The sequence below is a fragment of the Octodon degus genome, unplaced genomic scaffold, assembly GCF_000260255.1.
Source record: "Octodon degus isolate 3935 unplaced genomic scaffold, OctDeg1.0 scaffold00119, whole genome shotgun sequence".
NCBI lineage: Eukaryota > Metazoa > Chordata > Mammalia > Rodentia > Octodontidae > Octodon > Octodon degus.
Window position 1 is genome coordinate 786,858 of NW_004524695.1, and position 12,402 is coordinate 799,259.

Consider the following 12,402-nt stretch of genomic DNA (forward strand, 5'->3'; position numbering starts at 1 on the left):
GAAGCATTAGGGAGCCCACAAAGGAGATGAAGATTCTGCTTTCCTAGAACAGTCTTGAGGATGAGAAACAGGTAAGCAGTACACAAACAAGTTGTCTGTTAGTGCTATGTATAATTAGAGTGAATAAAGATAAGATTGGGGATACAAGGATATGATTTTACGTATGGTGGTCAGTGAAAGCCTCCCGGATGTGACATTTTAAACAATTCACTCAACCCAGAACCTGAGAAGCTTGAAGACCCTTTCTGTTAATATATGACAGATATTATATACAGCCAAGACATAAAAAAAGAGATCAATTTACCTATTCCCTTTTGTATCAGCCTTTTTGCCTTCCTCATTCTGATGTAGGATTTTCTTTAGATTTCTAAGATTTTTTCCAAAGTTCTAATTTGTTTTTTTCCAATTATGCCACATTACCACTTCATGCTGTTTTTAAAAATAGCACAATGCAGCAGTAATGTTTATAAAATACTGTTTCATTTTTCTAAAGCATAGCTTAACACAGTAAAATATTTAAATAAAGTTCTTAAGTACAATCTACATTTCTACAATCCCTGTTCCCTGTAATTTTGGCACACTTTATGAAATATGGAGGGAAAAGCCACTCGAGTGAGTGCTGGGTACCATATGGAGAAAGGGAGCTCCTTTTCTACAGAGAACAGAATGCCAGGCTACCATAATGAAGTTTAATATCTTCAAAGTTTCCCTAAAATTAATCTTTAATCTTCTGAATCTTATTTTCTAGACAGGAGTTAGGGAGTACAAATAAAGGAGGATATAGCTGAAGTTGTTTGTCTGAGTAAACTAGAAAAAAAAAAAAAAAAAAAAAAAGAAGTGAGGGGCCGGAGAGATGGCTCAGTGGAATAAGTGCTTCCCCGGCAAGCGCAAGGGCCTGAGTTCAATCTCTGGTTCTAAAAAATAAAATAAATAAATAAATAAAATTTCTCAGTGAGTCCATAATTGGTCTAAATATTTAGTGTGTGATGCATACTTCTGTAATCCTAGCACTCTGGAAGGATGTAGCAGGAGGATTTTTATGTTTTTATCCAGCCTAGACAATTCAGGGACTTATAGAGACTCTATCTCAAAATTTAACAAAGAAATGAAAATAAAAGGCTGGGGATGTAGCTCAGGGCCAGGGCCCTGGGTTTAGACACTAGCACTACAAAAACAAAATAAAAACAAGAACAACACAACAATGTGATAGAACAATAAAGCAGCACACGTGTAGAATTCATTATGGCTAATGATACATAACTAATTAAAAATTGTAGAAACACAGTTTTTATTTATGACTATGTGTAAAGAATTTACATTATCCAAAGAATGATGTGGCTGTTTTTTTTGACTAGGAGGTAATCTGCAGACTTTAGGGATGTCCTGCCTTTTAAGTGTTTTTGTTTACCAGGCACCCTGGGATATTCCAGTTACTATAACAATGTCATTTGTGATGGGGGATTGGCCATGCCCTATGTCTGTCCTCTGGAGAGACTGAAGATGAAAGCCCAGCCACATAAGCAGTCCTACATGTAATGGGATAGTAGAGTCTGGACAGCAGAGCTGGGGGAGTTTTCCTGGTTGTCAGTACTCCACAGAGTACCCTGTTGCCTTCTCTCACTGCCCAGCGATGAGAATGCCTTTGGAACTCTCTTACATTCTGCTCTTTGCCTCTTCTCTCAGCTGATTTTAATATGTCTCATTGTTGTAATCAAGTATAATCTTATGTATAATAGCTTTCATTGAGTTGTGTGAATTCTAGTGAACTGCTACTTGTGAGGTTGGTTTCAGAGACCCTGAACCCTGGATTGGGTGTGAGATTAAAGGGTAGTATTAGAAACTGGGTTTTTTTTATTTTTTATTTTTTTTCTATAATTTTATTGAGAAACAAATAGCAATGAGACAGTTTCAAACCAAATTAGTAGGGCAGTTTCAATAATTAACACAGTGCATACATTCTTTCTAGTGGTTAATTGCTGTACAAGATGTAGACTTGATATCCCATTTACAAACACCATTAGAACAAATCCTTCTATTCATTAAGAGAATATAACTATATATCTATCCTAACCACTTTGAATACACAGATACAAAATGGACATTCATCTGTATCCCCTTTTTTTGTTAAGTTCCATCATTTAAATATTATAGGTGTGTAAACTCAGCAAAATATTCTAAAGAGTTCAGTAGTCCATAATAGTATTGGGTCTTTATAAACTGTTTTTAACTTCACAATATGTCACATCATTAATATTATTCTATTATTCCTGGGCTGAAGGTGCTAGGAAGTTAATGATTGCATTCTCATACCTCTTTTTATTTCCAGTGTCAGTACTGGTACCCATCCCAGTGTCATTCAGTGACAGTTTCTTGAATAAATTCATTTATAAGTAAGCACTTTGAATATAGTCCTGCTATAATTTAAAAGTGAATATGGAGACATTTCAAGAATCTGCTTATATTTCTTCTTCAATAAGTTGTTCTATTTTGTTTCTTTTTAAACTTTTTAAAATTTTATCTATTATTTATTTTTGTACTTTGGGGAATGGTTTACAGGATGTTTAGGGTCTCACTACTAGATTGGACGTATAGTGATCCACCTGTTTATAGGCGTGTGCCACCCATGCCCAGTCTCAATTGTCATCTCAGCGCACCCCGGGGGTGGGCCAGCACAGCAGGCCTGGGGATTGAACCCCTGGCCCTTGCACCTGCTTGCAGGCACTTTATTCCACTGAGCTATTTGGCCAGTGGTTTTTTCTTTAAATTTTTCTTTATTTTTTAGTGTATTTAGTACAGGCTCTACAGGGTCTCACCACACAGATCAGACTCGTAATGATCCTGCCTGCTTTTCAGCCTTCCAAGTGCTGGGATTACAGGTGTACGCCATCATGCCCCAGTCTCCATTGCCATCTCAGTGTGCCCTGGGGGCAGGGTGGGCAGGGCAGGCCAGGATCAAACCCCTGGCCTCTGTGGCTGCCTAAGTAGGTGCTTTAATCCACTTAGCTATCTGACCAGTCCTAGTCCTTATTGATTTTGTTTTTTTTTTAAATTTCTTTTTTTTTTGGTGGAACCAGGGATTGAACTCAGACCCTTGTTGTTGCCAGGCAAGCGCTTATTCTACTGAGCCATCTCCCTGGCCCTTTTTTGATTTCTATTTTGTTTCTTGTTTTACATTCCTAAGGTTAACTGTTGTCTTCCATTTTCAATATTGTACTTTTATTTTATAGTCAATTATCATTCTTGAATTCTATATATTAAATAAGCTATTACATTAGCTTTATCTTTTTGTCCAGATTTAAATTTTATTAATTTGGTTTTAAAACTACAATTTTCTCATATTTTTACTACCTTAGATTTCCAAGAGTTCAATTTTTGTTATTAAGTATTTATTTTTCTACCTTATTACTATTCTTAAAAAGCTGGAACAAATTTGTTGGCTATTCCAACAACAGTCATGTAGTAGAGGTTTGCTTTACAGTTGGCATTTTAGGATTTCACCCATTAATTCAATCCTTTAAACAAAAAAGGTCCTGGTCCTGATACTGTTGTACAGTCTTTTTACCCTTTCCAATGGCCTGAGACATTCCTTGGAGATTCTTGCAGGGATTTTATTGTTCATTTAGGCAATGGTCAGTTGTAATTTATGCTGTTGGGATTCTTATAGGTCTACCGTTTATAAAGGTATCACATCCAAGCGATTTTACAGCTGATTGTTATGAGGTCTTTAACATTTGTGACATTTGAAAAAGGTGGCATGGTACTTTACAAATATGTCAGCAAAAATCTTTTTCTATGCCGTCCGTAAAAAATGAACCCTAATCCCCCTCTAGATAGGTGCCAAGTTGAAGCAGCTTGCTTGTACTGAACAAGATGTGGCAGTCTTTTTACTACGTTATTGGTAGTACTTTTTACTACCGTAATGGTAGTACTGACTTCTAAAGGCTTTGTCAAAAATGTGCTGAGGCTTGCTCCACTCTTTTTCTGATTTCCCTGTTTTTGAGTGACAACAGCTGCCACTTTTAGAAGATGGTGGTCTTCACCAGAATACAGCGCGTGCTTCTGTGTTGACACCTCAGAACAGGCCCTGAGCCACCCCTTAGCCATTCTGCTTCTCATTCACAGCCAGCAGAAGTGGTAAAGGTTTTATGTTCATGGATTTAAGATAGTCAGTTTTGGAATAATGTGTTACACAGGAAAATAGAACTGAAATGGAGATTTCTATATTTAATTTTATTATGAAACTACCATAATCTTGGTGACAAAATTTGATGATAGTAAACCCAAAAGAGAAACAATCATAGACTATTTTATGTATGCATAGAAATAGAAAAAGAAAATCCATGTAAAATATAACCAGAATTTACCCAGCAATTATTTAAATTAATAATACAACATGAACAAGTAAGATATGACACAGAAATGCACATATGAAAGATTATTAGGCAATTCATGATGCATCACTACCTCTGGCTAAAGAAGCAAAAGGCCATGATTCTGTCAGATGCCTCCCCAAAATGACTGAATGAAATTCATAAAAAATTTCTTACAAAAATTTTAAAACAGACGTGGAAGACAACTTGACCAACAAAATACTGAATATATACACACTAAATTACAAAGTGCAAAAACCATTCCTATGGAAACAAGGAAAATGCAGACAACCATGACTGCTAGCTTTTCGAATATGGCACCTTGTTTATACTGCAGTTAACGGAATAAAAGCAACTAGCAATTAGTTACTGGAAAGAAGAAAAACATTTTCATTTGCAAATATTAACATCTGCGATAAAAATCAAGGTAATATATTAGGTATTGATCAGAATTAATAGAATTTGGTACAGTTAGCTAGATACAAAATGCAAGTTAAAAATTAACTGTTCAAGTATTGTCACGTTTGCAGAATTTCAAAGTGCATTAGTCCCATGCCAAATACACAAACTTATGAAAATCAATATTGTTTATGGTATTAGTTATAGAAACTTGTCTAGAATTTCTTTTCTTCTTTTTTTTAATGTATTTGGTACAGGGTCTCACTATGCAGCTCAAATTGGTAGTGTTACTTGTTTTCAGCCTCCCCAGCGCTGGGATTACAGGCACATGCCACCATGGCCCGCACTCTGCCACTGGCTCAGCGCACCTGGGGCTAGGGCCGGCCCTGCATTCAGTCCTGGGGATCGAACCCCGTTGTCTAGATTCTTGTTTGGTTCTTTTTTCAGCTCTGATCTTTGCAGTTTTTCAGTCTGTCTATATTCTTTTTATGTTTTTGCAGACATTAGAGTTATTTTAAGTCAATTTTGTCTTTTATTCCTTGTTTCCATTGTCAATTGATCATTTGTTTCACTATTTTTGTTCAATTTTTATAAATACATGTTCTCAGTATATGATGACATCACATGGGAGGAGTTGGTACATGAATATCATAAGTCTCTTTTATTCCATTCCCCTCCCTTCCTTTCCACCCGCATTTTCCCCTCCCCTCCCTTCATCTTTTCTTCCTATTATTTCTTTTATTTTGCTCTTTATTTACATTTTAGATTTCTCCTATAAGAGAAACCATATAATGTTTATGCTTGTGTGTCTCATTCATTTTACTTAAGGGTCTTGTGAACTATTCATTTTCCTACAAATGACTCAGATTTATCCTTCTTGATGACAGAATTGTACTTCCTTGTGTGCAATTTCTGTATTCATATATTGCAGGACATACAGGCTGCCTCCAAGGTTTGTCTATTGTGAACTGTGCTGCAGTAGACACGGGCATGCACGCACCGCTGTGACATGATAATGTGTAATACACACTCCTCAGCAAGATTCTTAGGATGGAAACAGCTGGGTTACATGGAAGTTTAGTTTTTTGAGAGAGGTATGTATATTAAATTTCATAATGGTTGTATTAGTTTATTTTCTCACCAATAATGGAAAACATTTCTCCTTCCCAGACCCACTAGCATTTTATTTCTTGATGACAGTCACTATATGGAGTAAAAGGAATCTCAACGTTGTTGACATTTGTATTTTCTCTCAAATGCTCTTTATGGTCATACTTTGTTTCTTGGGAGTGTGTACTGGCTTTTTTTTTTGTTTTTAAAATTCTCTCTGGGGATTTGTGAGATTTTAAATTGAAGGCCACAAAAAGACCATGAACTAACTTTATCAAAGAGTGTAACAGAAGACTTGCAAGGGTCTCAAAGAGTGCTTCCCTTTCCCTCTCCCTCCACGCCTTGTGGATAGAAAATACCTATTTCTCCCTTCCCCCTTTGCCTAAGAGGCACTTGCTTGGAAATCGGCTCAGCTGTAAAGTAAGCAGTGAAGAAAGCTTTTGGCATTTCAGGGAAATCTAACAGTTTTTAGCCAATTTTTAATATCACACATGAAGCGAGGAGCTGCAAATTCTGAATGACACTTGCAGCTCACAATGGTTAGGTAGTTTGCGAGAGTTACACAGAACTTATGAGCCCAGTGGAGTGGACAACTTCTGATTAGCTATTTGCTTTATTTTACAGATATTTTCTATGAGGGAACGATTAAAGACTGGTGACAACTTTTAAGACATCGACCAAAAAAAAAAAAAAAAAAAATCTCTTGGAGCTAAGGAATTACAAGTCATTGATAGCATGCAGAGCATTTAAAGTGCCTTTCGGGGCAGGTGTAAACACAGCTTACTTGGAGCTAGTGTAATTCATAATGGCCTTGGTCTCCTCCAACAAGACGTCCTTGGCCAGCTCACCCGGCGGCAGCAGCCATCTGTATCTCCCGAGACCTGATGGTTGAGCGCTTGTTGTAGTGCACCAGGCGCCATGCCGTGCCAGGGACGCACTTGAAAATGTTCACGAAGTTCTTGATGTCCAAGGCCTTGGACGAAACGCCTGTTTCGGGGTGCACCTGCTTGAGTACAGTACACAAGAAAATGGATTCGCTTCCCTTGTGACTGCGCTTGCGCTTCTTACTGTCCTCCTGAGCCTTGGTCTACCTTCTTCGTCTTTCTTCCAGGCCGTGTCAACCTAGATGGGTTCAGGCACTTTAGCAACTGAAAAAAACCAAAAAAATCACTCTAAAAGTTATACTTGGTGAAATCGTCCCCCCACTAGCTAGGTTACATTCATTTATAGATGTGGTATTCAAATAAGGTCAGTAAAATTCATCTGATTGGATTAACTTTAGTATGTCGTCACAAATGCGAATGTAAACGACATCTAAAGGTCTACTTTTTCATTGGCTACTTTATTTCACTTCGGTCCAATCAGAAAGCTCTAACTGGGCTCCCCAAACCTGCTATAAATAAACCTCTCCAAGCAATAGCACTTTAGTTCTCAAACGCACAGGGTATGTTGAATGGTTGTAGTCTATAAAACGCCCATCTGAAAACGTTCAGTTCTCGATTTCAAGTTCAAAAGCACTTGATGGATGCAAAGTCTGGTTCTTCCCTTAATATTTCTAACTAAAATTACAGAAATCTTACTCTTAATAGAATTCAAATGCAGTTTGCAGCATTCCCCAAAACCAAAACATGGTCGTGTGGAAATTCCACGTAGAAACGCGAACCATAACCGTGATGAGCGCACTTTAACGCGCGCGGGTTTCCCTCAGACTGCGAAACTTTAACGACCTTGTTTTGCGCTCCCGAGGCGAACTGTAAACTCGCGCCGCCCTCTAGCCACCCCTCACTACCGCTTGCGCAAGTGGCCACACCCCTCAAAGTGCAACAGCTCTTTTCATGGAATTTGTGGGTGGCTCTGAAAAGAGCCTTTGGGTTGTGTGGAACTTCGGAGCAGCTGGCCAAAGGAACTTCCTATTTCTTTTTGGCTGCCGCCTTCTTGGGCTTGGCAGTTTTCGGCTTGGCAGTCTTCGGCTTTGCAGCCTTGGGCTTCACCGCCTTGGCCTTTGCTGGGCTCTTGGGCGCCTTCTTGGGCTTTGCCGCTTTCGCTTTCTTGGGGCTCTTTGCCTTTTTGGCGCCAGCAGCCGCGGCGGGCTTCTTGGCCTTCTTGGGGGTCTTCTTGGCGCTCTTCTTGGGCGCGGCGGCCCCCGCAGCCTTCTTCGGCTTCTTGGCTGCCCCCGCGGGCTTCTTGGGCTTGGCCGCGCCCGCCTTCTTGGCCTTGGGCTTGGCCTCCCCGGAAGCCGCCTTCTTGTTGAGCTTGAACGAGCCGGAGGCGCCGGTGCCCTTGGTCTGCACCAGGGTGCCCTTGCTCACCAGGCTCTTCAGCCCCAGCTTGATGCGGCTGTTGTTCTTCTCCACGTCGTAGCCGGCGGCCGCCAGCGCCTTCTTGAGCGCGGCTAGCGACACCCCGCTGCGCTCTTTGGAGGCGGCCACAGCCTTGGTGATGAGCTCGGACACCGGGGGCCCGGTCGCCTTGCGCTTTGCAGCACCTGCTGGCTTCCGTGCTTTCTTCTTTACCGGCGTCTTCTCGGCTGGGGCCGGGGCGGCTGGGGCAGCAGGCGCGGTCTCGGACATGCTGAAGGCGGCGTGGGGAAAGAACTCGAGCCGGAAGCACAGGCACTGGCCGGGACTCGGCCGCGGCGCTGCGCCCGCCCGCTTATATAGGGCGGAGCTGCACCGTGATTGGTGCGCTGTCCAGCCCGCCTCGCTGGCAGCCGCAGAGTGTCCTCTCCGATCCCGAGTTGTGTTTGTTACACCTCAAAAAAAGCCAAAAATATCAAAATTCTGTACATTGAATTGTCTGATTTTTCTCAGATAATGATCCATGAAGCCTCAGGCTTCATACAGACCAGAAATAATGAGGAAAGCTCTGAACCTTTTGCCAAAAACTAGTAATATTTCCTGCCGTGCTCAGCAAATTTCAACTCAGAGAAACAAAACTTTCTATTTTCTTCGTAAATTATAAACCGATCTTTAAGTGTAGAGTTTTGTGACCTCCTCAATATGATTCTCCAAGTGGTTAGCTTCTATTATATCCAAAAAGCATGCCACTGGCACTAAGATTTTTATTACAAATCTGCACTTAAGTGAGGGAAGTAACACAAACTCCTCAGAGAGTCCTGCCTATTGAGCCGAGGGCATTTGAGTTCATCAAACTGGTTTAGTTTAATGCCACACAAATTAATGCCCACTTGAGGTTAAATTTTGGACCCCTGAGACATCAGTCTATGCAACCATGGTTACTTTTGCAATACCTGAGTTTTAAAACAATTCCTTAGGAAAATTCTTTTTCTTTCTGCTCCCAAAGGGTTGGGGGCGGGGCTGTTGCTTCTTTTTCCCCTGGACTACTGTTCCATGGGTTGAGGTACCTGAAATTCAACATATTTGGGAAGTAAGAGAATTCCAAAGCATACCCAGGGTTCAGAGATGAAAAAGAACATTTTCAAATAACACATATAGTGTCCATAAAGTCCCTGGAAGCAGAGGTACACTTTGGTTTGAAGAATTTATCCACAGTGTTTCTTAAGGTTTTTTGGCATGTGTTTCAGGATAAAATTATAATATGCAAGTTAGAACTGGAACTGAAGCATTGATCATGAGAGAAAAAGAAATGAGAACTGTGGATTGGAACATTACTACTCCTATTGTTATAGAAACTCAGACCTCGTTATTATTGAATAGTTGGCGAATGACTAATCTACTCACCATACGTAGTTTCAATCTCCATGAAGATTATGGCCTAATGCTTCCCAGTGCGCCTTCAAAAAGAAAATAAGTAATGTAGGAAGCCCTTTTTGGTCCTCGTATTGGTCCGGAAAGTTTATATTTGTAATCCCATGGATAAGTTATTGGGATCCTATCAAGTTAATTCCAATTTACCATTTCCAATGCACCTCACAGAGAGAATAAGGACACTTAAGGCATATTTATAGTTATGGAGAGCCAAGGGGTCTTAAGTCCAGCCATGGTGATGACCATCTGGAACAAAAGCCTCCATCCCAGGGCTGCACCCAGGTTTTATTCAGTCTTGAAGGAGGCGTGGCTTGAGGATGAATGACTGAGAATTGCAGAAAGTAGGTGAGTATTGTGAGCTGGGCTAGGTAAGAGGCCAGCTTTTACCTCTGAGCAATGCAGAGAGAAGGACATGCAGAAAAGTAATTTGTGTTATGGTTTTGAGGTAGTATCTAATGTTTTGGGGTCTAGTGCTTCAGCTCTGATGTGTAATCTTTCAAGCTCCAGGAAATCATAGCCTCTATCTTGAGGCTTGATCCCAGCAGACAGCCTGGAGCACTGGCTCTTCATCCTTTTTCAACCAGGCTCATGTTAAAGAGCAGCAGGTTTGGGTTATCAGGGAAACACACATGCTGTCTTCAAAGACCACCACCAGCACCTCAGCCAGACCAATATGCATTGCTTAAAGCCAATTGAAGGGATAAGGAAAAGTCCTAGCCAGCTCTGTACCTGTCAATGCATGGAAATAGGGTCAGGCACAGCCAAAATGGAGAGACTGCTCTTCTTCCCAGGAGCGACACTCAGGTGGTCCTCCTCAAGTAGCATGTAGGGACTGAATGACAAGCTAGAATTTCAACCTCAGAGGCAGCTTTGAGAAGCTACACAAGTGAAGTCATTGTCTTTTGCAAAGCACCCACAGAGTGTGTTTTCCATAGTTGCTCAACCAAGGAAAAGTGTGCATGGGCAGCGAAGGCCCAACAAAAGGAATTATTTCTGGGATTATCTTGGCTTTTAAAAAGTGTTAAGTACTACTACAGGACAAAAAAATAGTATTACCTAGTGTTTCCATGTGATGTACTATTTTATGGACATGATTATTTACAAAGTAGCATTGAATAACATTTTAAGTTTTAGTTCTTCAAATACTTTTCACAGATATAAACCCTCCTACTGAAATAGAATACAAAGCTGCAATGTTACCTTAATTAAATGTTTTTAAAATATTGTAATCCTGTTTAAGTTAATGCTACAGGGCTGGCCAGATAACTCAGGGGACTAAAGTGCCTGCTTACACAGCCTCAGGGACCGGTGTTCAATCACCAGTATGCTATGTTGGCCCTGCCCCACCCTGGGGTGTGCTGAGATGGCAACAGAGGCTGGGCATGGCGGCGTGTGCCTGTAATCTCAGCTCTTGGGAGGCTGAAAACCGGAGGATCACTTCGAGTCCAATTTGTGTAGTGCAACTCTGCAGATCCCGAACTAAAGTACATTAAAAAAATTTTTTTGATGCAACATTTGGAGTGAAATGATATACTTTACCAGCACTTCTTAAACCTTACTTTGTAAATATTTTTAGGGTTTTATTTTGTGAGATTGCTGGTATTTGAACTGATCAGCCTCTTGAGGCCATTTTTAAATTTTGAGATAGTATCTCACTAAGTTCAGTGGCTCAGGATGGGAACAACTTTCCATCCTTCTGCTTCAACCCACTCAGAGTACTGGAATTACAGGTATCTGCCATCACACTCAGCTAATACATTTAGCTTAATTAGTGAAAAATAAATATGACCTTTACCATTTATTAAAATAAAAAGAAAGTGGCCAAAACTCAAGAACAAACTAATGAAAATGCAACTAGATGAACATTTGATTACATAATAATGGGCTTATACTCATTCTTAATGACAACTAATAATGTAAGTGGGATTTTCTACAACACACTGATGTTTGCTCAAAATACCTTCATGTATTTCTCAGTTTATTTCTGAGAGGGACTTAAACTCTAAATTCTTTGATTTTTCAACACATCTCTATGTGCTCTTTATGGTTCAGTATATTTTCTGATGAATAAAACTACTTTTTGTTTTGTTTTGATTTTTGAGACACATTCTATGGGTTAGCCCATTTAGCCCAGGCTAAATATGATACCAGTGAGCTTCCTGCTTCAGCTTCTAGAGTGCTGAGACTACAGGGATTTGCCACCATGCCTGGGTAATGAATAAAATTATTTGGCTGACAAACAAGTTATTGACATTTAGCTTAATATATTCTTTTGACACTTTAATATGATGAAATAGGCGCAATACCAGTTCTCTTCCTCATCAGTCTGCCCACTGCTCTGGCTGTATCAGAATTCTGTAACAGATACATCTTTATTTGTATATTTTAAGTATGAATGCCAAAACATTTCTCCAATGAATCTATTCTGATAAATCTCCAAAGTGTCATCTGAAACTGAATATTTAGAAAAATTTTCCTGCCAGTCATATGGCCAGTCACTGAGAATTCTTGCTCTTACTACAGTTGACTAGCAGGGCCAAAACACTGCCTGTGATCCTAGTATTTTCCTGGACCGACTCAAACTACTAGAGATATCCTTGTGGGATGTCACCACATGTTGGGAAATGGGGACAGAGCACTCCAGTCCTGACCTCTTGCATTCACACATGGCCAGCCGCTGTAGTGAGCTCAAGAAGGAGGAAGAAGAACAAAGTTAAGTATTCTGTGTTCTATTATTTACTGTTTGCACAGTGTTGGCTGAACCTTGACTACTTGAATTCCTTAGTAAAGCATGT

General features: G+C 40.1%; 1 protein-coding gene across 1 annotated transcript; it reads right to left on the reverse strand.

The window, feature by feature from the left end:
* Positions 1 to 7,745: 7,745 nt before the first annotated feature.
* Positions 7,746 to 8,505, reverse strand: LOC101578702 (histone H1.4). Its single transcript, XM_004640115.2, has one exon. The coding sequence runs from the start codon at positions 8,447 to 8,449 to the stop codon at positions 7,790 to 7,792; it is 660 nt and encodes a 219-aa protein (XP_004640172.1). The 5' UTR covers positions 8,450 to 8,505; the 3' UTR covers positions 7,746 to 7,789.
* Between the last annotated feature and the right edge of the window lie 3,897 nt (positions 8,506 to 12,402).

Excerpts from the sequence above, each read along its gene's own strand:
- LOC101578702 (XM_004640115.2), bottom strand. The coding sequence starts at position 8,449 with ATGTCCGAGACCGCGCCTGCTGCCCCAGCCGCCCCGGCCCCAGCCGAG.